This window comes from Danio rerio, chromosome 11, assembly GCF_052040795.2.
Source record: "Danio rerio strain M-AB ecotype USA chromosome 11, GRCz13ab, whole genome shotgun sequence".
NCBI lineage: Eukaryota > Metazoa > Chordata > Actinopteri > Cypriniformes > Danionidae > Danio > Danio rerio.
The window spans coordinates 39,156,554-39,180,889 of record NC_141031.1 but is presented as its reverse complement, the minus strand read 5'-3'; the positions used below and the strand labels follow the sequence as shown (position 1 = coordinate 39,180,889).

Sequence of the window (24,336 nt, the reverse complement as noted above, 5' to 3'; positions counted from 1 at the left end):
ACATGACAATAAGTTCACTGTACTCAAATGGCCTCTACAGTCACCAGAGCTCAATCTAATAGAGCACCTTTGGGATGTAATGAAACGGGAAATTAGCATCATGGATGTACAGCGGACAAATCTGCAGCAACTGCGTGATGCTATCATGTCTATATGGACCAAAATCTCTGAGGAATATTTGCAGTGCCTTGTTTAATCTTTGCCACAAATGATTAAGGCAGTTCAGAAGGCAAAATTAGGTCAAAACCAGTAATAGTAAGGTGTTCATAATAAAATGGCCAGTCACTGTATATACAGTTGAAGCCAAAATTATTACTAATATTAATTTAAATCATTAAAATATTTCATGTGGAATGTAGAGATTTCTACACATTTTTCTAATATAATAGCGTTAATAACTAATTTCTTATAACTTATTACTTTTGTCTTTACTGTGATGACAGTACATAATATTTTTCTCATTATTTATTTACTTACTTTTATAACTTGGGAAATATATATTTTTTAAATTCAGGAATATATATATATATATATATATATATATATATATATATATATAGATAGATAGATAGATAGATAGATAGATAGATAGATAGATAGATAGATAGATCATTGTACTAATAAAAATACAGCAATAAAAACTATAAATGTCGATATCAAATATGAAAAAAGTTCTATTTTTATATTGATCATTTTTGTTTCTGTAACTCTTCTTGTCGTAATGCATACTATTTGTTTCTTTTGATTATTATCCATATAGATTGTCCTCGTTTATTAATTCTGCATCTCTGCATTTCTCTTTGTCCTTTCACATTCTCTCAGTCTTGTGAGACACGCATATGTTTGAAGGGGGTGTGGCCTTTGTCTTGCGGGAGGGGCGTTGGAGCTTCTGTTCATCGGTTTTTTTCTCTGTGCGCCATTTTGGCTCCTGATCGAGACGAGTTGTGTGATTGGGCTCCAGGCGCCGCTATCGGAGCCAATCAGAGGTGAAACGGGCGGCGGAGCAGACGGTGAGTGAGCGCGGCTGCTGGGAGGGGACGGGACTCGGTCGGTTAGCTGGGGATTGGTGTGTGACCGACCAACCAAATGACTAAAATCATTATAAACAGGAATAGTACTGATTGTGTATGTCAAGGTCCAGTGTGTGGACGGCACGCGCGTGCATGTCTACCAATATGTGCTTAAAAAGATAAACAATGGTGTTGAATCGTTTATTTTAGCTGTTTAGGCAGAGCTAGCTTGTCAGAGAGGCCCAGTTTTGCGTCGCTCTTTGTTACATTCTCACACTTTACCAGTGTCCAAGCGGTCAAACGGAGACAATATGTCGATATGATGGTTTAAAGCAACCAAATTGCTTACACAACTGATTGTTTTCTGTCATAAGGTTTGCTTTACGCGGAAAACTATCATTACGCGTGATAACACTGAGGTTGCTTTGCTAATGTAACGTTAGCCCAAGCAATGTCGGACAAAGAGAAAACGAACCGCCGCGTGTTTTTTTACACACACAAACACGGTGATGTCGAATATGTTAACTGCTGGCAGAATTACTTTTAATTGAGAGAAACCTGAATGTTTGCACACTACAAAAACGTCTGGGATATAAAGACGCGATTCGTTAAACTGAACAACAGATAACATTGGATGGTAACAGAAACTAGCACCGAAACCTTTTGTGCTGCTTTTAGTAATAAAAATCAATTTTCAGCCGTTTCCTATGTTTTATTTTAGGACCAAACGTTGTTACGCTATTAACTTGTATTTCATGCGCAGAATAAATGCATGAAATATGACCCTATGTGTTTTATGAACATAAAACACTGTGTAATGTTCATATTTTACTGCTAGTTATTAAAGTGCCCATTTTAAAGTGTTTTAATTGCAAATACTTTATGTAATGGAATGCAAAAGAAATAGTAAACCTGTAGGAACGTCATTTTCATAATCATACAGCTCAACATAAAAATGTTGAGGTAACGCTGGTTTTATATTCACACATTCAGATTTTCTCCTTAATATAATTTCAGAAAAGTATCCTTTGCAAATCCTAAACAGGGAAATCATATTAGCAGCCAATATTAACGTACAACAGTGTTTTGGGGCAATTAAGTAACGTTAGTGCTAATGTTGTGTCAAAGTCATATTTAAATGCAATTTCAGACCCAATATTCAAAGTAGCACAATACACGGACATGTGAGAAGTTGTCACTGGACGAATGTGCGAATACAAAACTAACTATTAAAAATAAAAATACAATGGCACACATGGGAAAAAATGTGCAGCTCCCTACAGTTTCCCCTAATATTTTCTTGCTTCATTTGTGCCTTATTTGTAAGACTAACAATACTATTTTATTAATCTAAAACAGACTCGTATTGAAATTGTTGAAAAGTATTGTAGTCATATAATGTACAGTTATAACTATGTATAACTACATTATTATAATAAAGGCATAGTTCACCTAAATATCACATTTCTGCCATTATTTACTCACCCTTCACTTAAAAAAAATATTTGAGTTTCTTTTTTTCTGTTAAACAAAAAAGAAGATATTTTGAAGAATGCTAGTTTCGACTTCCATGATAGAATAATTGATTATCTTTGGAGGTCAACAAACCATTTTTAAAAAATATGTTCTGTTCAACAGAAGACAGAAACTCAAATGTATAAAACTGCAAGTGCAAGAGTAAATGATGAGGATGTTTAATAATTATCCCTTAAAAATGGGCCTTATATATATTGTTTGTTTATATTGTACTAAAATTTAGTATTTCAAAGGAAACCTCAGTGCAGCAAATCTAGTGGTGTGTAGTATACAGTTAATTTTGATGCTTTTTGTTTGTCATATAAAAGTTAAGTCAAAGTCACTTGCTGCTTTATTTCTATTTTTTTTATTAGGTTTTTACATAGAATATCAACGTCAACGTTCATTTTATAATTATCCTTCCATGTTAATGTTAACACTATTCCAAATAAACACTTCCCTCCTTCAGCAGCATCCAACTTCCCATTGAGGAAAATAAATAAAAAGGTAAATAAAAAAAAAAAATGAAAATAAATAATAAATATGTAGTCATATATTATTGCTCATTTTAAGAATCAAGAGAGTTTGCCAGCAGATAATCTAAAAGGGGGCGCCACAACTTGTCAAAGGTCTTTAAAGAACCAGTAAGTGATAGTCTAATTTTTTTTTAATTTAATGCAATGTCGAATGCACTTATTTTGTCCATGCATCAAAAGAGTGTGGAGAGACATGTTTCCACTTTAAAAGAATAAAAACTTTCGCTATTAAAGTAGTAAAAGCTAAAGCCTTTCGGACCATTACTGAAAGGTTAGCATCTACTGCCAACCCAAAAATTGCCATAGGTGGATTTGTATTCAGATCTATGTTGAATGCATCTTTCAGAGTTTTAAATATTTTAGTCCAATAATCAAATAATTTAGGGCATTTCCACAATATGTGGTGACTGCTTGCACATATTACATGCATCACTGACAGAGGGGTGTATTTTAGTAAGTCAGGCATTAGTGTAGTAACCCTATGTAGAATCTTACATTGTATAAATCCGTGTCTTGCACATATAGAAGAGGTGTGAGCTCAAGAATATTCTCCCAGTGTTCATCAGATAACTCAAAACTTAAGTTCTCTTCCCAAGCGCCTCTGGCTTGATTTGCAGAGCTCAGATTAATATTGTGATTTAGATTATAAATGGTAGAAATGCAAAGTTTTGAGTGGTTCAGGCTCACTTGCCATTTTAAATGCATTATTACAATGTATATCCAGGGAACATTTTACTAATTATGTCCAATCATCATTTGCTGAAGTTTTGTGCATATTTATATGTCAGAGCAGGATCTGAGTCTGTACACTGGGATCATACAGAGAGCTAAAAAAAAGTACAGATTTAAACTAATATTATGAGCATGTATGTTGTAATCCTGCATCTTTTAAGCTTCTTGCATTAGTTGTGTGTGCTGTTGCGTAAGATTTCAGATTAATGCAACAACGTGCCGTTGCTATTTTTCAGACTTCTGTTCCTTGCTGATCTCATAACTCCTAAACCACAGCAGTCAGAAGGCCAACATGGAGCAGTACACAACCACCACGACAACTAGTGGAGAGCAGATAGTGGTGCAGGCCAGTGGCGGACAGATCCAGCAACAGGTAAACATCAGTTTCAGATGCAGATAATGCAGTACTTGACGTGAGAGATGCAGCAATTATGCACTAGTTTCATATCGAGTGATAAACTATTACAGTGAAACAAAGGATTTTTTTTTGTTAATGTTTTCACTAAATTGCTAATTAAGAGTGTGTGATATTTACAGTGTTTCTCACCCATATTCTTGGAGGACCACCAGCTCTGCACATTTTCCATGTCTTCTTAACCAGACACACCTGATTCAGATCATCAGCTCATTAGCAGAGACCGAAAGACCTGTAATAGGTGTGACAGACAAAGGAGACATCCACAACATGCAGTGTTGGTGGTCCTCCAGGAACATGGTTGAGAAACACTTGTCTACTCTAATACTGTAATTGTTGCTTTAACAGCATGCAAGATAAAGTATGGAGTGCAACTCACATTACAGGACAAAAAACACATCTTGAGAAACCGAAAGCATTGACTGATAAAGGCTTAAATTATCCAGTTAACATGCCACTATAATACAAGATATAAAACAAAAAAAATTATAAAATGTGTAAGATATGAAATAATTAAGGAGGATCATGCAAGCAAGTGTCATTTTGTATCATCAAAATATCAAATATTAGTGCATAAGGATGAATTCTTTTTACAACAGCTCAACAGACAGGATCATATTGAATTTTAGACACAATATTGTCTGTTTTTCTGGTTTGCCATCAGAAATAGTACTTAAAATAACGATTTATTTAATTTCTTCACCAAACAATGCCAACTTTTGCTCATGTTAGAGAAACGGCGTATTGTTTTGTTCACTTATAAATCTGTTTTTTAACAAGATTCTAAAAAACATCTGAAAAAACTCATCATGAAATGTGAATCCTAAAGTTAAAAGCCAAAAAAAATTAAATGTATAAGTTATTAAATAAAATACTATAAAATACTAAACATTAGTGCACTCGCATAATGAATTCTGCTAACAACAGCTCAACAGACGGATTCATATTAAAGAGTAATTTTTTTAGGCACGATATTGTTCTGGTTTGCCATCAAAAAGAGTAGTAAAAATAGCCATTTATTTCTTTGTTTGCCATACAATGCCAATGTTTGGTCATGTTAGAGTAACAGCGTATTTTTTTGTTCACTTTAAAGGGTCACGAAACACCAAAACACATTTTTTGAGCTGTTGACAGTCGTATATGTGTCCCACACTGCTAAAAACACTATTAGGACACCTATATTTCACTAAAAAGTGTAAATTGGTTGTTTTTGCGTTATTTTAAGCAAATTCGTACTTCCTGTTTGAAACGAATTTTTGAAGCTGCGTCACGGTCATGACATAATAGCGTGTATTCCAGCGTGCAGACTGGGCGTCTGTGCCTGAGTGAGTCTTATTACGTCTTACAGTGTGTTGCATTAATGCATGAGTAAGGCTTGGGTCAAACCAATCAGCGCACTCTATTGTGCAACTTCATTAATATTCATTACTATCACCGTGTTTTCAGGACAGAGACGCCACGTTGTGTTGGCAAAACAAGCGTGAAGTGTTGCTTTTATAGTTTGCTGCAGTTAAGTTTCGTTTTCATTTTCTCTCTGTGAGAGCTCAGACTCACGTGTGGATTACAGTGTACGCAACGCGCGACAACAATAACTTACGTGTCTAAGAAGGATTATTGTTTACCTGAGAGCTGTTCTCATCTGCAAACGCTGGGATCTGGAATCGTTTGTAGTATTCTCTTCATAAAGACGCGGCTCTAGTTGCTGGTGATTGTCCTGTCTCTACAGATTTGGTAAGTGAGCGACCAGTGCTCTTTGTTTATTCAGTTTGTTCGTATCTAACAAACTATTACACAGAGTGTAAACACGTTAGCACCACAACCAAACTTTAACCTCGTGTAGGGTTTTTACCGCATTTAGTGACCGGAATAACACGCGCGGCTTTCTGACGCTACCTGTCGTGTGCATCTAAGTTTCCGGGAAATGCTGAGTTTTTTTTTCTCTCATTCGCAGTGCGGTATAAAACATTGCATGAAAAATACACGCTTAGAGCAGCTCCTCGAATCAAATATCTCGTGTGTCGCGAGGGGCATGAATGAATTCCCTGAATGAAAGAGCCAAACTGCAGTTAAAGTCCACCATTTAATAATTTGGCTAATAATTCGACTACAGATGTCCATGTAGGTTAAACACCATCACATTCTCCTGTATGTATGTGTGTGTGTGTGTGTATTTTGACTCTGAAACTCGCGCGTGCCCAAATCGACACTCCCACACCCTCCCACTTTAGTTCCTCCGACACTCCCCCCTAAACAGAGCTGGACACGCCCACTTTTCTGACTTTTTCCAAAGAAGAGGTGTGAAAACACCCTGCTGAAACGAGGGGGTTTCATGGCCCTTTAAATCTGTTTTTGAACAAGATTTAAAAAAAACTAATCATGAGAGTCCAAAAGTAAAAAAAAAATAGTAAGATATTAAATAATTAGGCAGGATCATTCAAGCAAGAGTGTCATTTTATGTAATCAAAATACCAAAAATTTGTGCATAAGCATGATTAATTGTTTTTACAACAGTTAAACAAACAGGATCATATTGAATTTTAGACACAATATTGTCTTTTTTCTGTTTTGCCATTAAAAATAGTACTAATATAGCTATTTATTTAATTTCTTCATCAAACAATGCCAACCTTTGCTGATGTTAGAAAAACGGTGTATTGTTTTGTTCACTTATAAATCTGTTTTTGAACAAGATTCTAAAAAACTATTTTGTCACTATTGTGAATTGTGATAGTCAAGTGTAGTATGGTAATATGGTCCCTTATCTCTGGCCAGGGCACAGTGACTGCGGTGCAGTTGCAGACTGAGCCTCAGGTAGGCCAGACTGCAGCCCAGCAGGTTCTTCAGGTAGTGGTTGGCTCTCCAAGGCCCTCTGCTGTCTACAAATGTCCATGCATGCATCAACACTTTATTGCTTTTGATCTGAGACCGGTTTGCATGGATTGCATTGTGGAAAGAATGAGAAATGCAATGTTAAAGTGCCTCATTATGCTTTTTTGGTTATTTATTTATTTGAAGTGAATGTTAAAAGTCTGCAAAGTTTAAAGTGGATGATTTATTTCTAAAATGCAGTGAAATAAGCCTTTAGTAACTGCAGACTTCAATGCTGCACAAACCTACAAATTGATCTTTTTCTGCAATGCGAAGTGAGCTTGTTTTAACGATTGTTTTAGAAATTCAGATTTACTTGCCTATGGGAGAAATTACTGTCTAGTTGTTAACTAACTAGTTGCTCTACAAACAAGTGTGTTCATAACTATACATAAAAGTAAAATATATAATATAAAAATATCAAGCGGTGTAATGTGCTGTTTTAACGTCTAAAATTCAATGGAAGTGAATGAGACTGGAAGTCTCCAGCCAAAAAGATTCTAATTGGTCTGCCCGCTTGTATGTTTCAGAGTAAGGTCAATACAGTAAGTTTGTAGCAAATTAGCAAAATGCCAATCTATGGTCTTCATTGACTTACTGCAGTTTACTTTGTCCCTCATGTCTACTTTGGCCCTCAAACATTGTAGTTGTAGCTGGTTTGGAGGACTTTAGTTTGTGTTGCCGGCATGTCAAGAAGATGATGTTGTGTGCACTGCGAAAGTGAATATACTTGTGCATGCACTTCCAAAAGAATCAAAATCTAGAACAAACCGATTTGCTAATTCTAATATCGTCAGGGATGCACCAAAACCAAAAATTCTATATACACTTTGTTGAAAACCAAAACAGAAAATGCTTCGAAATTATTACTATTTATTATTTTATTAAATATTATAACATAATTTTATCAGATTTTTAAAATTAACCTCGTATTCTTTCTTATGAGCAACTTATAAGTTGAAAGTATTTTCAATATAAGATTAAATTATACAGATTTTGAAAACACAAGCCATTAAAATGAGCACGGTAAAAGTCATTTATTTAAATTGGTTTAAAAGCACAGCACTTTCTGTTTCAAGTGTGAAGGCTTATTTAGAACGAGCAGTGACAATGGCTAGACGCCACAGCATAGCCTTTTTTCAGCTCATATTTTCAAATAGTATCTGGATGCAGCCTCTATGATGCAAGTTGAGATTGCATCACTCAGCGATGCAATTTCACCCACAATGCACTCAGTGGAGTGAGTGACGTCACTGTGACTGGTAGGGTTAGGGGTGGGGTTAGTTGAGCTCATTAAAAAGCATTGGATGCAGCTCAAATTGCACTGCACCTGGGGCCTCATGTACGAAGACTTGCGTGGAAATCTTACTAAAACATTGCGTACGCACAAAGCTGTAAATGTGCGTACGCAGAAAAAAATTCAGATGTATGAAACACTGCGTACGCCGAATCTCACGCATATTCTTTTGTACATCTGAATGAACGTGAAACTGAGCGCAACATGCACGAGCACAAAACCCCTCCCTGCCTCCTCCCACGTATGAATATGCTAATGACTATGCTAATGGCAAAACCCAACGAAAAAGCAATGGCAAAAGCAAGCAAAAAGAGAAACTTTGAACAGAATGTGAATTGGAGGAGCTGCTTTCGGAGGTAGACCGGAGAAAAGCGGTGTTATTTGCAAGTTTGTTCTCCGGAATTAACAACAAAAGAAAAAAATAGAGTGGGAGAGTTTAGCTGATACGGTTAACACAGTTGGGTCTGAACATCGCACTGAGTGCATTTAAAACAGAAATAGTGTGGTTTATATCTGTAAACTGTTGCAGCACCCTTAATAGTCTCAGTGGCGCAGCTTGTAAGACGCATGTTATCATGTATTGACACGTTCGAGCATGAACTCGGTTCGAATCCACCGTCTGATGAACTCTTTCTTGTTTTTTCCCCCGCTACATATCAGATTTTGCCCACTATTTATCACGAGAAAGACAAGTAGGAATCATCAATAAGTTTGTGCATCATATTTTATTTGCAAATTTATTGAATGGAAATGTTTCTGATTCACGCATGCAAGTTCATCTTCAGGTAGTGTCTTTATAGCAATGTGCGTGCAGTAGATTGCTCAGATTACATTGGGAAAACAGGTGACTGCTTCAAATTGTGCTTTAATGTTTAGCTGGTCAAATGTATGGTATGGAAACCTTATATACCTGCTGAACCCGTCTCATACAGCTGCCATTGCAAGGCTCAGACACTTTGTAGAGAGGAATTTAACACAACTGCCTCTAGTAGTCGCCAATGGAAATAAAACAGACACGCACAAAAATGTGCGTACGCCTGCCAGAAAGCTGCCGTGGAGCTGCGCACATTCCCACGTTCAGTTCATTGTTAGTAAATCCAAACGTGAGCGATTCTGAGCGTGAAACCTGGCGTACGCAAAGTTTTTGTGCGTACGCAGCGTTGATACATGAGGCCCCAGGTCTGTATCCTGACCCCTCTCCATATTTTTGGCAGTTTTTTTTGTCCTAAAACTAAAAATGTGAAACCTTGGTGCATCCCTACTCATCATAAGTGTATCACAGTGTTTACAAGGGCTTTCAGAAATAGAGGTTTAGTTTTCAACATCCACTGTAAGCAGTTAACCAGTCAGAACAGACTGAGCCACCTGACCAATCAGAGCAACGTAGACTCTCACTACTACAAGTGAGACCATAACATTGAACCCACAGTTTCAGACACTTGTGAAAAGAGGGAATGCTGCAGTGCAGTGCATAATGAGAAAATTAAAATGTTGAGTGTATAAGAACTTCATATAAGAACTTTAATTCAAAATTACGACCTTTTAATAATAGCATAATAGGGGCACTTGAGATATCAGATGTGGATCAGCCGCTCAAGGCAACTGCTAACCTTGTATCTCATGCATTGCTATCCTTATTTGTATTATTATTTTTTTTTATCTTTCTCAGTACTATTACAGTATTATGAATATCATTTGCTATGATTTTCAAAAAATATCCAAATAATTCCCACAAGAATGACTTTAAAGCATGTTTTTTTTTTGTGCAAATTGCATTATCAAACCCCCAGCAAGTCCAGTGCCACCAACTTCTTGCATTTCACATGCACTGCATTTTCTCGCATGCATCTACGTTTTGCATCATCTCAGTGTCTATCATAATGTCATCATGAAATTAGCATTTAAAAGTTACTATTATTCTCATTATAACATAAGTAATGGAAGCCTGAGAAATCTAAGAAGTAAATTGTGTTTTAGTACTGACATTTTTTTTTCATGTATTTTCTTTAAAGGTCCAAGGGCAGCCTCTTATGGTTCAAGTCAGCGGCGGTCAGCTCATCACTTCCTCTGGGCAGCCCATAATGGTTCAGGCCATGACAGGAGGACAAGGTCAAACCATTATGCAAGTACCGGTATCTGGTACACAGGGGCTGCAGCAGGTGAGTGAAGCTAATTTCAAATTCAGTTACTTGATAAAAATGCAGTATTTACTTTTTTTTTTACTTCTGCACTTTAATACTTCAAGGCAGTGTTGGGGGTAATACATTACAAATAACGCAAGTTATAAATAACGCAACCAATAAAGCATTACTTTTAAAAAATAAGTAAAATTTGAGTTTTTTTTTTGAAAATGTAACATGGGTTACTTTTTAGTTTATGTATTGAGTTTTTAAAAAAATAAATTGCTGAATTAAAATGAAAGTAATCACGATGAATCACGTTGGATCAATAAGGGAATGTCTTTATTATTTTGAAACATTAAAGAAAAAGAAAATGGCATTGTCTCAATGGGCAGTGATTTTACTTAAGACAAATAGTACAAAAGTAGAAAACACATTGCATTACATTTTCATTAATCTGTATATATGGCATGTATAGCTCTGGGGTCAGGTAGTTCTCAGATAACATTATCCTATTTTTTTAATGTGTTTTTTTAAAGGTAAATGTAGATTTATATAGTGTGTTGTTAATTGCAGAGCTCCTCTATTAAAAAAAGAAATGAATAAAAAAAACAAGTTCTGAATAAGATCAAGCCAGGTAAGAAACTGTAACTTAAAGTAACATAACACTTTTAAAAGCAACTTTCCCCTTGATCCAAACCGGTTTGAGATTTATTCTTCTGTTGAAAACAAAAGATATTTTGAAGAATGTTTGAAAAAAAACTGCCATTTACTTTAATAGTATTTTTTATTCTTACAATTGATGTAAACAACTGTTGTTTGCCAACATATCTTAATTAGTATTTAACAGAATGTTTGGAACCGGTTGAGTAAATGCTGAAGAAATTGTAATTTTTAAGTGAACTGTTCCTTTAAGTGATGTTGCACATCCGTGTTTCTTATTGGGAAAACTTAAACATCTAGAAATTTCTCATGATTTTTTTTTGCCAATGAAGTATTCTCACATTTTTGGAAAATCTGGTCATACAAAAAAGCTTTGTTTTTAAAATGTGATCTTAAATACTCTGTAGAACTCTGAGAAGTCATGTTAACTAGCAAAATATTTGTCCATGTTTGTCTCATCTTTTTCTTCTTAAATAGAAAATCAGTCCTTGCTTACACCTATAAAGATTTGTCAAACTGATTATAAGCAGAACTCGTTTTTTACATTTTTTTTTAAATCAAACTGATCATAAGTGTACTAGGTTTAAACAGGCCCTAACAAACAACTTGCCAGTCAGTCATTGTGAGCATGGAGTCACAAAAGTTGATAACCCCTCAGTATAAAACTCCAGCAAGATACTGGGGATAGGTGGCACGGTGGCTTAGCGGTTAGCACACCTCACAGCAAGAAGGTCAATGGCTGAGTCCTCCCTGGGCCAGTTGGCATTTCTGTGTGGAGTTTGCATGTTCTCCCTCTGTTTGCTTGGGTTTCCTCCAGGTGCTCCGATTTCCCCCACAGTCCAAAGATGAGGTATAAGTGAATTGGATTCATTAAATTGGCCGTTGTTTGCATGAATGAGTGTGTATGGCTGTTTCCCAGTATGGGTTGCGGCTGGAAAGGCACCCACTGCATAAAAGATATGCTGGAATAGTTGGCGGTTCATTCTGCTGTGGACCAAGCTAAAGAAAAATGAATGAATGAATGATACTGGGGATGAAGTTATAATGAAAAACCTCTATGTTACACAGATTCAGTTGGTCCAGCCTGGTCAGATTCAGCTTCCTGGTGGACAGACTTTACAGCTACAGGGTCAGCAGGGTCAAACTCAACAGATCATCATTCAACAGCCACAGACCGCAGTCACTGCAGGACAAAACCAGGTATTGTACTTATGCAGATTTTTAATTTTATCATAAATATGAAAGCACAACAATCTATTTAAATACCCATTATCAATAAAGTGCATAATAAATACTGGTGCTTTCTGATTTTTTTAGGGTCAACAGCAGATTACAGTACAAGGTCAGCAAGTGGCTCAAACCGCTGAAGGACAGACCATCGTATACCAGCCTGTAAATGCAGACGGGACCATCCTACAGCAGGGTAAACACAGAAAAACTAAATTAACAACGATAAAATGTGTTTATATCAGTCGATACTGATAAATATCTAGCTAAATTTTACATTTCTATTTCTTTTAAGTTTAAAGGGGATTTTTGCTGCTGAATGAATGTTTTAGAAAGCAGTCTGTTCATTGTTATGTTCATTAAAACGACATGTAAACCAGATGAACATTTTTCAAATCTGAGGTACAACATTAATAATGTTAAACATTTATAAAACTTGTATTGAGTAAACTTAATCTTTTGGCAAACCCTTTTCTTTAACAAATTACCTTAACAGAGGAATTAATTTCTTAACTCTTTCATGTTCTAACAGATGACATTAAATCATGACACTTTTTTTGTTCCATGACTTTAAGGACATAGTGCTTATATAAAATTATTTTCAGTGAAACAGTAGCATCCATCATTGAATTTAAATATTCAAAAGAATTGTATTTAAATATTCAAATTTAGATTTTATTCCCATTAACATCCATATGTCATCCATCCAAATTATAATACCATGTATTTAGATGATCATAATCATAGGTGAAACCACGCATATGCAACATATAATTACCATCTTTAAAAGTAACTACAGTATGTGCTTTCTGTGATGATAAAAGTTTGAGAGATAGTTCATCCCAAACTGAAAATTCTGCCATTTACTCAATCCTCATTGCCACAAAACTATTTGAGTTAATATTTTTCACGCAAAATAAGTTCTTTTTAAAAACATTGAAAACCTGTAACAATTAGCCCCTTTCACACAGTGATACCAGTAAATGTCCAGAAAAATTACCGGAACGACTTTACTGGTATTTAAATATATATATATATTTTTTTAATTTTGAGAAGAGTCTTCCGAGTCCTTCTATCTACTCTATCTATCCAAAAAGCTCAAGGGGTGGCGTTCGCCCCTAACCTGATGTACTAAACACAAGAGTAGTCCTACGTGTTGCAAGATGTATGTCACATGACCTTCTTACCTGTCCGCTTCGTCCAATCCTTGTAAACAACATAAATGAGAAGATAGTGTAAGATATGAATAACGGACGGATAACATGCACACACTGAATCGGGCTACAAAAATAGTCAGACAAGGTTTTTCTTTCTAAACGCAACACATCAAACAAACACAGAAACAAGTGGAAAAAGAAGGGAAGGGGCTGGTGAAGGGTCTGGGACGCGCTTTTATGACAGGTGGTCTTTGCTTATTGGATGTGACATAAGAGTGACGTAACTGGGGAGGAAATAATTGACCACTGAATTGACCAATGAACGGAACCTGAGAAAAATGAAAGCAGATACGGGAGAACAGAGCAAGGGAGGGGGGAAAAAACAAAAACAAAGCACAAATGACACAAATACATAACACGCACATACAGACCTTTCTGGAAAATTGCCGGTCTGTATGTGTGCAAGGGGCTTAAGACATCCATAGTAGGAAAAACAAATACTATGGAAGTCAATGGTTACAGTTTTCTTATATATTTCGAAAATAAATAAAATCTTTGTGTTCAACGTAAGAAAGAAACTCTGAAAGGTTTGGAACCACTTGAGGGGGAGTTCATTTTCATTTTGGGGTATATTTCAAAATTATAGTCTGGTTCTCTCAAGGTTTTTTTTCTTCACTCTCTTATTGGTGAAGTTTTTTTCCCTCTCGGCTGTCGCCACTGGCTTGCATGGTTCAGGATCTGAAAAGCTACTCATCGATGGATTTGCTCTTCAGTGTTTGGACTCTCAGTAATGACTTCAAACCACACTGAACTGAGCTAAACTGAGCTGAACTTAAACACTAAAAACTGAACTACCCTGATCCAGTTACTATGACCATTTATGTGAAGCTGCTTTGACACAATCTACATTGTAAAAGCGCTATACAAATAAAGCTGAATTGAATTGGATTGAATTGAATATATTGCTGATTAATTTTGTGGTTGTTGTTTTTTCCCCATCCAGGAATGATCACCATTCCTGCTGCATCTTTAGCAGGAGCTCAGTTAGTCTCAGCTGGATCCAACACAAACACCACCAACACCGGTCAGGGCACAGTTACAGTCACTCTCCCCATGGCTGGAAACATGGTCAATGCTGGAGGAATGGTCATGGTGAGCTCATGTGGTCATTTTTTTCCATCCAACATGACTTCTGGCCATAAACATGTGCTTTTTTAACCTTAGTATGTGTGCGTGTTTGTAATTGAATCAGATGGTGCCAGGCGGTAGCAATTCAGTTCCCACCATGCAGCGCATTCCTCTTCCTGGAGCAGAGATGTTGGAGGAGGAACCTTTGTATGTTAATGCAAAACAGTATCACCGGATACTCAAGAGGAGACAAGCTCGCGCCAAACTGGAGGCTGAAGGCAAAATACCCAAAGAGAGAAGAGTATGTGTGATTTTTTTTTTTTTTTTTTTACTGCACTAACAATAACATTTCAGTCACTTAAGTATTATTTTTGCTCGCTTTATTAAATATATATTGTTAATTTATAGTTAATTCACATTTGACTGCGTTAAAATATCAGCAATATTTGTAATTTATCACAGAATATAATATATAATTTTTATTTTCATTAAATATACTGTTATTGTCACATTTTGGCCAGTCGCATCTTTTTAAAAATAACATTTGCCGTTTTTAAAATTCTTTTAAAGCACTGGTGTCAAACTCAGTTCCTGGAGTGCCTCAGCTCTGTGCAGTTTAGCTTCAAGCCTAATTAAACACACCTGATCTAACTAAATAAATGCTTCAGGCTTGTTTGAAACGTTCAGGTTATGCTGCTGTCAAACCACAGTTGTGCATGTGAAATTCTGTTGTACGGCGCTGCGAAAAGGGGCGGGATTAAATAAGATGATTAGACTTTTTATAAGCAAGCGATTGGTCCATATTTTAAATTTCTGTACAGAGAGATCATGTTTTAATCCTCGATTGGTGTCACGCAGTCAAATGATGCGACTTCGCAGATCAGAGTTCACCAAGCTTGAATTTTGCAACGTATCGAACTGCGAAACTTGTAGCACGAGCTTGCGTTTTTTGTCTGATGCTTTCACATGCGTATGAATGGAAGTCTAGAGGTAGAAAAGTCCAGAAAGCCCACAGCTTAAGTGTGTTGATGCAGAGTTGGAACTAAACTGTACAGAGCTGCGGCCTCCAGAAACTGAATTTGACACCCCTGCTTTAAAGGATAGAAAGTACTATGTGATGTAATAATAATATAATTTGCCCTGTTATAGCTTACAAAATTAATAAAACTCATTATTACGCTGTAGCTTGTATTGATATTCTTCTTGAAAATTCAGGTTTGGTTTCATTCTAAACAATCTTTTAATGATATTAAACAACTGCAGTTAATTTCAGTATTAATATACTTCAACTTCAAGTTTAACATTAATACATTATATATTTTTTTGCATTTATTAAAAACCATCAGGTAGCTCAGATTAATGTCTATACTTTAATATTAATTCAATGGTTTTAAAAATACTTCAAACATTGAAAAAAGGTCAAATATTTAATAGCTTAATAAATAATAAAATATTAATAATGTGTATTATTGATGGATGAAAATAACCCAATACAATAGCCACACACTCAAAATATGAATCAAATAATTACAAATATTGATAATATTTATTATTTATGCAATTAACCCAGCACTGTGCCTAGCCACTCAATATATATGATTAAAGAAAAAATTATTAGCCCTCTTGTGAATTTTTCCCTCAAAGGATGTTTAACAGGGCAAGAAATTTTACCTAGTATGTCTTATAATATTTTTTCTTTCTGAGAAAGTTTTATTTGTTTCATTTCGGCTAGATTAAAAGTTTTTTTAGCCTTCTTGAGCAATGTTTTTTTTTCCGATTGTCTACAAAACAATGACTTTCCTAATTATGCTAACTTCCCTAATTAACCTAGTTAAGCCTTTAAATTACACTTTAAGCTGAATACTAGTATCTTGAAAAATATTTAGTAAAAAATTATTTACTGTCATCATGGCAAAGATAAAATAAATCAGTTATTAGAAATAACTTATAAAAACTATTATGTTTAGAAATGTGTTGAAAAAAAATCTTCTTTCCATTAAACAGAAATTGGGGAAAAATATACATTATTATATAAAAATATAATATTATATATTAATATATATAATAATTAAGGGGGGCTAATAATTCAGACTTTAACTGTATATATTTTTTTATCCTCCCCTTGCAGAAATACCTGCATGAGTCTCGTCATCGTCATGCTATGGCCAGGAAGCGTGGAGACGGTGGACGCTTCTTCTCTCCGAAGGAAAAGGAAGAAATGGCCCTGCAGGCCATAAAGGTGAGCGAGGGGCTTGAGCTCAGCTCTCATTGGCCAGCCACCTCTGCCCCACCTCTGGGGTAAACTAGCCAATCCCAGCCCATGTCCCACCCAAGAGACTCAACTCACTATATAATACATCTAATTTAATGTAGATCATCCATATGCTGCGGCCCTGTGCCCAAGCTACCTCATGCGTCTGTGACATACTCATGTCCGACCTGTGTCTGTCTGTGAGTTCATTGACAATTTCCAACCAATTAAACTGAACATGCATACTAAGAACTTAGTATATATGTTCTGTTATATAGCATAAACTAAATACAGTGTACAGTTTAGTCCCCATGTTCGTAAATGCTCTGCCGCCTTTCACAATTTAACTGCATATATTTTTGAGCAGCTTCAGATGTATACATAGGCGGTCTTGTTTTAAATGTCTGACTGCTATTTTAAAAGAAAATCTTTAACTTTGACGTCTTTCGTGCTGTCTGCATTTTCTGCTGTTTGTTTCACCATGCTGTGTAAACCTCTACCCAAACCGCTTGTGATACTCACTGGATGCTGAGATGTATTACACCGTGTTTATTTGTTCCTTTTTACCATCTCGAGTAGTCATTCAAAGTGATCTGTTTTCATTTGTGATGTATGGCTTGGCTTGTGCCCTTCAACGCTCTTCTGTCTTTGGCTTTGTTGTTGCTTTCTGCCGTTTTGTGTTCTTACAGCAGGCTGTATGTGGGCTCTTGTTGCATTTACATTGCATTTCTGTTTGTCACTTGATTTAAATACATGCTCTTTTTATGCAAATAAACCTTTGTTCTTGATTTGTATTTGGTTAGTTATGCCTTACAGTTTTTATAAATGCTGATTGAGGGTTGCGTACTTTAATAGACATTTTGACATAGTGATAATTCACCCCCAAAAAAATTTACTCACTGTTTACTTAAGTAGTTAAACTCCTCAATGAGTTTCTTTCTTCTGTTGAACACAAAATAAGATATTTTGAAGAAAACTATTGTACTATCCAAAGTAGGAAAAGTACCATAGTAAGAAAACAAATACTATGCAAGTCAATGGTTACAGTACTTTCTTCAAAAAAGTTTGTTTTTGTGTTTTTTGTTCAACAGAAGAAAGAAAGTCAAACTTATTTGGAACAAGTGGATGTTAACAAGTAAATGTTGACAGAATTTTCATTTTTGGGTGAACTATGCCTTTAACTGGTGAATAAATCTCATATAATTGACTACTAGTATTTTGTATATACTTGCTGGCCACTTTATTAGGTACATGTTGAATCCACTTTGACTTTAAGATCTGCCTCCATTTTCCATGAAAATTCATCAAGGTCTTAGGAATATTCCTTAGAGATTTTCCTCCTTGTAAACATAATAGCATTGCACAATTATTTTGGCTGCACATCCATGATCTGAATATCCCGCTCCTTATCCCAAATGTGCTCTGTTGGATTGAGATCTGGTCACTGTGAAGGCCATTAGAGATGATTTAAGCTTTGTGACTTGATGCGTTTTCCTGCAGGATGTAGTATCACAAGATGGTTTTCTGTGCTCATGAAGAGTTGGACATAGTCTACAGCAATAGGGCTGTGGTGTAGGGCCGCACGATACTCAGGAAATGTGTTGTGTTAACAATATTCCCTATGATGTAACTAAAAAACAAATATTTTGTCTATTTATGTAATGATCATTCTAAAATAAACAGTTAAAAGATTTTTTTTCTTCGCTAAATAAATAATAAAACAAACATTTATACTATAAAACATCACATATGACTCAAAACCTCGGTAGAAATTTTGATTCTTATTGACTGTTGTCATTTTCGTCTTGTCTCCTGGCATTAGTATATATTTTCCATTCTAGGTTCACCTAATAGTGAGCTGTTGATAAAGATAGAAAAAAAATCCCATCTGAACCGGATAAATAACCTATGCATGCAGCGCATATTGCAAATACTATTCTTGTGATAATAACTTTTGAATATGCTGCCTTAAAGGATGCTAAAGTATGGCTAACTTCATCTGATCATTATACCACCAGAATCTTGATCTGTTGATGTAAGGTAGGATGGATCCATACTTTTATTTTAATGTCGTTTACACCAAATTCTGACCCAACCATCTAAACATCCCTGGAGAATTCGAGAAAACGTTTTTCCTGTTTTCCTATGACCAATTTTGGTGAGTCTGTGTCACTTGGATTTTCTGTTTTTAGTGGCAAGGAGCATCAGCGGTGTGCTGTTTTTTCTAGCTTGTATGTTTAAAAGAAGTCTAAAGGCCCTGGTATACTTCAAACGAAATCGAAAAAAGAACTGAAGTTACGTCACTTCGAAGCTAATCTGGCCACAAAGTAGTACTTTTTGAGTTTGTTTCGGCAACTTTTTGGGGGAATTTGTTTTATTCCTAAACACCTTTTAGCTACCATTGGTCCATGATGACTATGCTTTTGGAGGGTGTGTCATGAAACTCCACCGTCTTTGACATGCTTCGTATTCTCGCCGTTCATAGTCAGACAGGAGAAAAACTAAACATAAATGCCTAAACAGTCCTATTGGTTAAAACAAGGCTAATGCAGTGGTTTCCAAAGTGGGGGTCGGGACCTCCTGGGGGGGTGGGGGCGCTTGGTGATTTCCAAAAGTAAAATAAATGTTATTAAACTATTAAAGTTACAATATTTTAAACGTTAGCTGAAGCAGATTGATTTTATAACACCAGTTTAGACTTTCTCCGAAATTAAACCAAGAGTAGACTTGGGCTGAAAACATTGTGTCCACCAGTCTCTTTAGTTGAAGTTAATATTAATTTAAACAAATTAATAAATGACTATAAAAATTATAAGGTTGTTAGACTGTTGCACTTTTTGTGTTGTCAATATGCTCGTGTTTATATAGGCCTATTGTTGTATGTACAATGTTTGCATATTTATAACCACCTAAGTGGAATTTGGGGGTCGCAAGTCACTGGCATTGTTATTTTAGGGGTCGCGGGGTGAAAAGTTTGGGAACCACTGATCTAATAGATGTCTAGCAATAGTCCATAACTAGATAAGTCTTTAAATACACAGGAATGAATGACTACACTTGTGACTACACTGTCTAATCTGTCCATTGGATGCCTGGTCTAGGTTTAAACTATTGTTAGATATCTATTAGATGTCTTTTAGACTCAAAATTGCTTGGTGGATTCTGTTGCTGTAGCTCATCTGCTTCAAGGTTTGCTGTGTTGTGTGTTGAGATGCAATTCTGCAGGGTTCAATTGTAAGTGGTTACTTGAACTACGGTTGCCTTTATATTAACTCAACCCAGTCCATTCTTTTCTGACAACTGACATCAACAAAGCATCTTCAGAAGGTGCCAATCACAACTTTTTTTTGTCTTTTTGCAAGTTATCTCTTCCCACTTTTTGCCCATTTTGATGTTTTGCTTAACCTTCAGCAGATCACCCTCACTACATGTCCAAAGTATTGTACTGCTGCATTATGATTGGCTGATTAGACACATGCATTAACAATCAATTGAACGTGTACCTAATAAGGTGGCCAGTTAGTGACAATCAGACATAGTGATCGCTAGCAGAATAATCTCATGGTTCAAACAGGTAAGAGTTCTCTCCACACCAGTCTTTAAGCACACCGCTTTGATGGAATCTTTATTTATCTTCCTCTTTCCTCAGAAAGCTGAGCAGGATCAAGGTGAAGAAGACAGAGTCGGCCAGATGATTCAGGTGGCATAAACTACCCCTTTCTGTTGTACAGTCTGTCCTTTATACTCGTTTTAAACGCAGGAAATTTCAACACATGACTTTCCCTGCTTCTAATATTCTTGATTTCTGTTCTTGTATAGATAAACAGTTGTTTTAGTTTGCTAGAATAATAAGATGGAGTTTTGGTCCCACTTTATATTAAGTGGCCTTAACTAATATGTACTTACATAGGAACTAATAGTTTGTTACAATGTACTTATTGTGTAAATACATGTATTTACTTTGTATTTATGCTTGATTAAATACATGTATGCAATTACATCTGTAACTACCTTTTGTAATTACATTTGTAAATACACTGTTGACCATCCCTTACACCTTAACCCACCCTTAAAATTACCCATGCCACCAAACCTGTCCATAACCTAACCTCTATTCCAACTCAAAAGCACCACAAGTGTTCTCAAATACATTATAAACACAGTAAGTACATTGTATTTATTTTTTTGATGTAAGTACATAGTAGTTAGGGACACTTAATATAAAGTGGGACCGAAGTTTTTTTAAAACCATCTCATGAGGCTGAAAAGCATATGTTTGCTGTATTTATGAGAAGACCTTTCGTTCTTATGTATTCGCAATTTGTATAGGCATTTCACTCCACTCCATTTCTTTTTATTTAATTATGAGCTGACCCATATTAACAGTTGATCACAAAAAATAATGTGAATTACAGGTCAGTTTTCTACTATGGGATGTTTTTACGTGTGTCGGATCTGACTGTGAAATGTTACAGTTTTCTATGCACTCGCGCTTTTAGTTGGTCCACCAAACCATTTGTACTTAAACATCTCCTTTAAGGAAAACCTTATTGTCTTTTCTATTGATGTCTTCCTGTTATCAAATAAAGGTTGACGTTCTGTACGTGGATGTCAAGTTGCTTTTTACAGTCATTGTTAACGTTCTCATTTAAGATATCCAGTGAAACGTCATGCTCATATGTAAGACCGTTTTTAGCATTTACAAGTTCTCTTCGGGTGTGTCTGGCCATGTTTGTGTTTCTCTTTGCCAAGTAACAGACAGACCCATTTGGCATTATTTATAGATCCATGATGCATTTGAGCACTGCTAGAGTTGTTGGATTTAAAGAGACAGCTCGCCCAGGAATTACACACACACTCACACACACACACACACTCTCAGGCCATCCAAGACGACTTTTTCAGAAAATTTGGTCTTTGGTGATTCATTAAATTAAAACAGAGAGGCAGAACAAAATTAATACCCATGGCTCTTGATGATGCATTGAGGTCTTGTGAAGTGAAATGATGTGGATTGGCAGATTTTTGCAACAAAACTAGCCCAATGGCTTGTCAAAAACACTCCAAAACTAGCCTAGTGGCCAATCAAAACTAGCACAATTATGTCAAAACCCAAAATATGCAACCGCACATTTTTATAAGACATACACCATTTTTCTCAGAAAACATATTTCTAAAGGTGTCGTTTACTTAAAAATTTCCATAGATGTTGGTAACAACCAAAGAAATACATATATGCAAAGAAAACAAATCTAATTTGTTTACAAATGAAGTTATGTGTAGTAAAATAAAATGACACAGGAAAAAAGTATTGAACACATGAAGAAAGAAAGGTGTAAAAAGGCAGTGAAAGCCCAGACAGCAACAGAAATCTCTCATTAGTTCTTCAGTAACCCTCTGCCCTTCATCATTGCAATTTAATATTAGCTGCTTCAGTTCAACATCATCAAGATAAAACTAGGGTGGACATTTCAGCAACACAATCTAAAACGCAGCCAAGGAAACTTTCAAATGTTTTCAGAGAAAGAAAATCAAGCTGTAGAATTGGCTAACCAATCACCTGACTTGAATCTAGCAGAAAATACAAATTAAAGATTAGATTTAATAGACGAGACCCACAGAACCATCAAGATTTTTACACTGTGGAAGTCTGTGAAAAATTCACACCTCAGCAATGCATGTGACTTCATTCTCCAAATGAGAGGAGTCTTTAAGTTATCATCACCAAAAAAGCCTTTTACATATATACAGTATTAAATACATTTCACTAGTTTAGAAATATAAATCCCTGTTAAAAACATGACTTGTTCAATATTTATGTTCCCTGCTGTATTTTACATCACCATATGCATTATAAAGGATTTCTTCTGGTTGGTTTCCTTATAGAAAACGTTGAAATAACTGTATATTAGTGAATATAATGATTCTATTATCTTAAAAAAATCCTTTACATAAATTTACAGCATGGCTGGCTACCTTCCGGTAAAATAAAACTCCAGTGAAAGCAAACTCTACAGCAGTGAAATTGATTTTACATTAAGATGTTTTTAAAACCTAAAGTAAAGCTTTAAAATATATTAAATAGATTGTGAATTGACTACATATTTGTAATGGATGGATTACATATGCTCTTGCAGTGATTATTTAGCAGCAATCCCAGAGAGTTACCATAGACACAATAACAGCACCAAAAACAAAGTAGACTATAAATTGGTCAAACAATCCGCCTTTTAATCCGCCTTGGAGTTGGGGTGGTGGAGGGATGCTGAAGTCAAGAGAACCCAGAGGTATGACGTGTTTGACTATTTATAGGGGTTTGGTCTTGATCTGCTTCGATAATAGAATGATTGTCTGTGATGAATTAGCCTCATCAAAGATTGATCGTGCTCCTCCTGAAATTTGTTTATAAAAATTACTTCGAAAATCACGATCAAAAAAAAAAAAAAAAAAAAAATATATATATATATATATATATATATATATATATATATGTATGTTTATATATATATATATATATATATATATATATATATATATATATATATATATATATATATATATATATATATAAACATGCCTTATATCACATAGCCAGGAAGTGATTCATTTTTTTTTTATAAATCGTTAAAATATTGGTGTCTGTGATGCAGAAAATCCAGAGACTGATGTGTACATCATGATTTTATATACTTTATATTCTCTTTAATGTGGGATAGGACCAAAAGTGGTCATAAACAAATATTTTCTCAATTCAAATCAGTAGCGGCTTTTACCCGGAAACAGTATTTCATCCACCACCATTTAGCAGGCGGATAAAATAGGTTGTTGCTAGATCGGATACAGTTGCAGTCGAAAGTTAACGAGAATTATTTTTATTATTTATAAAATTTCCCATTTATTGTATTTTATTAACGTCTACCCCCACCCCAACACTAAACCCAACCGTCACAGTAACGTAAAAGCAGTAATTTTTTTTTTAAGGCCTACCCCCACCCCAACCCTAACCCATCCATCATAGTACTGTAAAAATATAAATTATTGTTATACAGTGACATAAAAATGCTGCTATATTGTAGTGCATATCTCACTTCCAGCCAGCCGCGTATCTGACTGTTCTAGACTTTACCGATAAAATATACTTAAAGGAACTTACTTTTGGTACAGTAAAACATTTCTATGCAACCATACAAATATAATTCATGAAATATATCAAACCTTTAACCCTTTGGTTAAAAAAAAACCTACTGCAAGTGAAGTAAACTAAAATTAGCCTAAATTCATGATTTGACCAGCTTTGCAAGAAACTTTAATCACTTTTGTATGTATTTTCTTACTCTCAGTTGAAAGCAATTGATTTGTATTTTATGAATCACAACAGGTCACATTTTCAGGCACAAACCTTCTTTAATAACTTTGA

General features: G+C 35.4%; 1 protein-coding gene across 24 annotated transcripts; it reads left to right on the top strand.

Annotated features, from left to right (window-relative positions):
• Window positions 1–918: 918 nt before the first annotated feature.
• On the top strand, window positions 919–21,522 carry nfya (nuclear transcription factor Y, alpha). Of its 24 annotated transcripts, none has more exons than XR_015502161.1 (11): window positions 919–1,010; window positions 4,030–4,166; window positions 6,981–7,019; window positions 10,386–10,532; window positions 12,225–12,356; window positions 12,474–12,579; window positions 14,544–14,692; window positions 14,793–14,969; window positions 16,797–16,907; window positions 20,569–20,817; window positions 21,083–21,522. XR_015502161.1 is itself a non-coding variant. In XM_087272918.1 (10 exons), exons 2-10 carry the CDS (start codon window positions 4,086–4,088, stop codon window positions 20,626–20,628), a joined length of 1,002 nt encoding a protein of 333 aa, XP_087129044.1. In that variant the 5' UTR covers window positions 919–1,010; window positions 4,030–4,085; the 3' UTR covers window positions 20,629–21,522.
• Window positions 21,523–24,336: the final 2,814 nt, after the last annotated feature.

Bases quoted from the DNA above. Each gene is read 5' to 3' on its own strand.
- nfya (XM_087272906.1), top strand. From the start codon at position 4,086: ATGGAGCAGTACACAACCACCACGACAACTAGTGGAGAGCAGATAGTG. The intron at 7,056-10,385 runs GTGGTTGGCTCT...TTTTCTTTAAAG, and splicing joins CCCAGCAGGTTCTTCAGGTA to GTCCAAGGGCAGCCTCTTAT. The intron at 12,357-12,473 runs GTATTGTACTTA...TGATTTTTTTAG, and splicing joins TCACTGCAGGACAAAACCAG to GGTCAACAGCAGATTACAGT.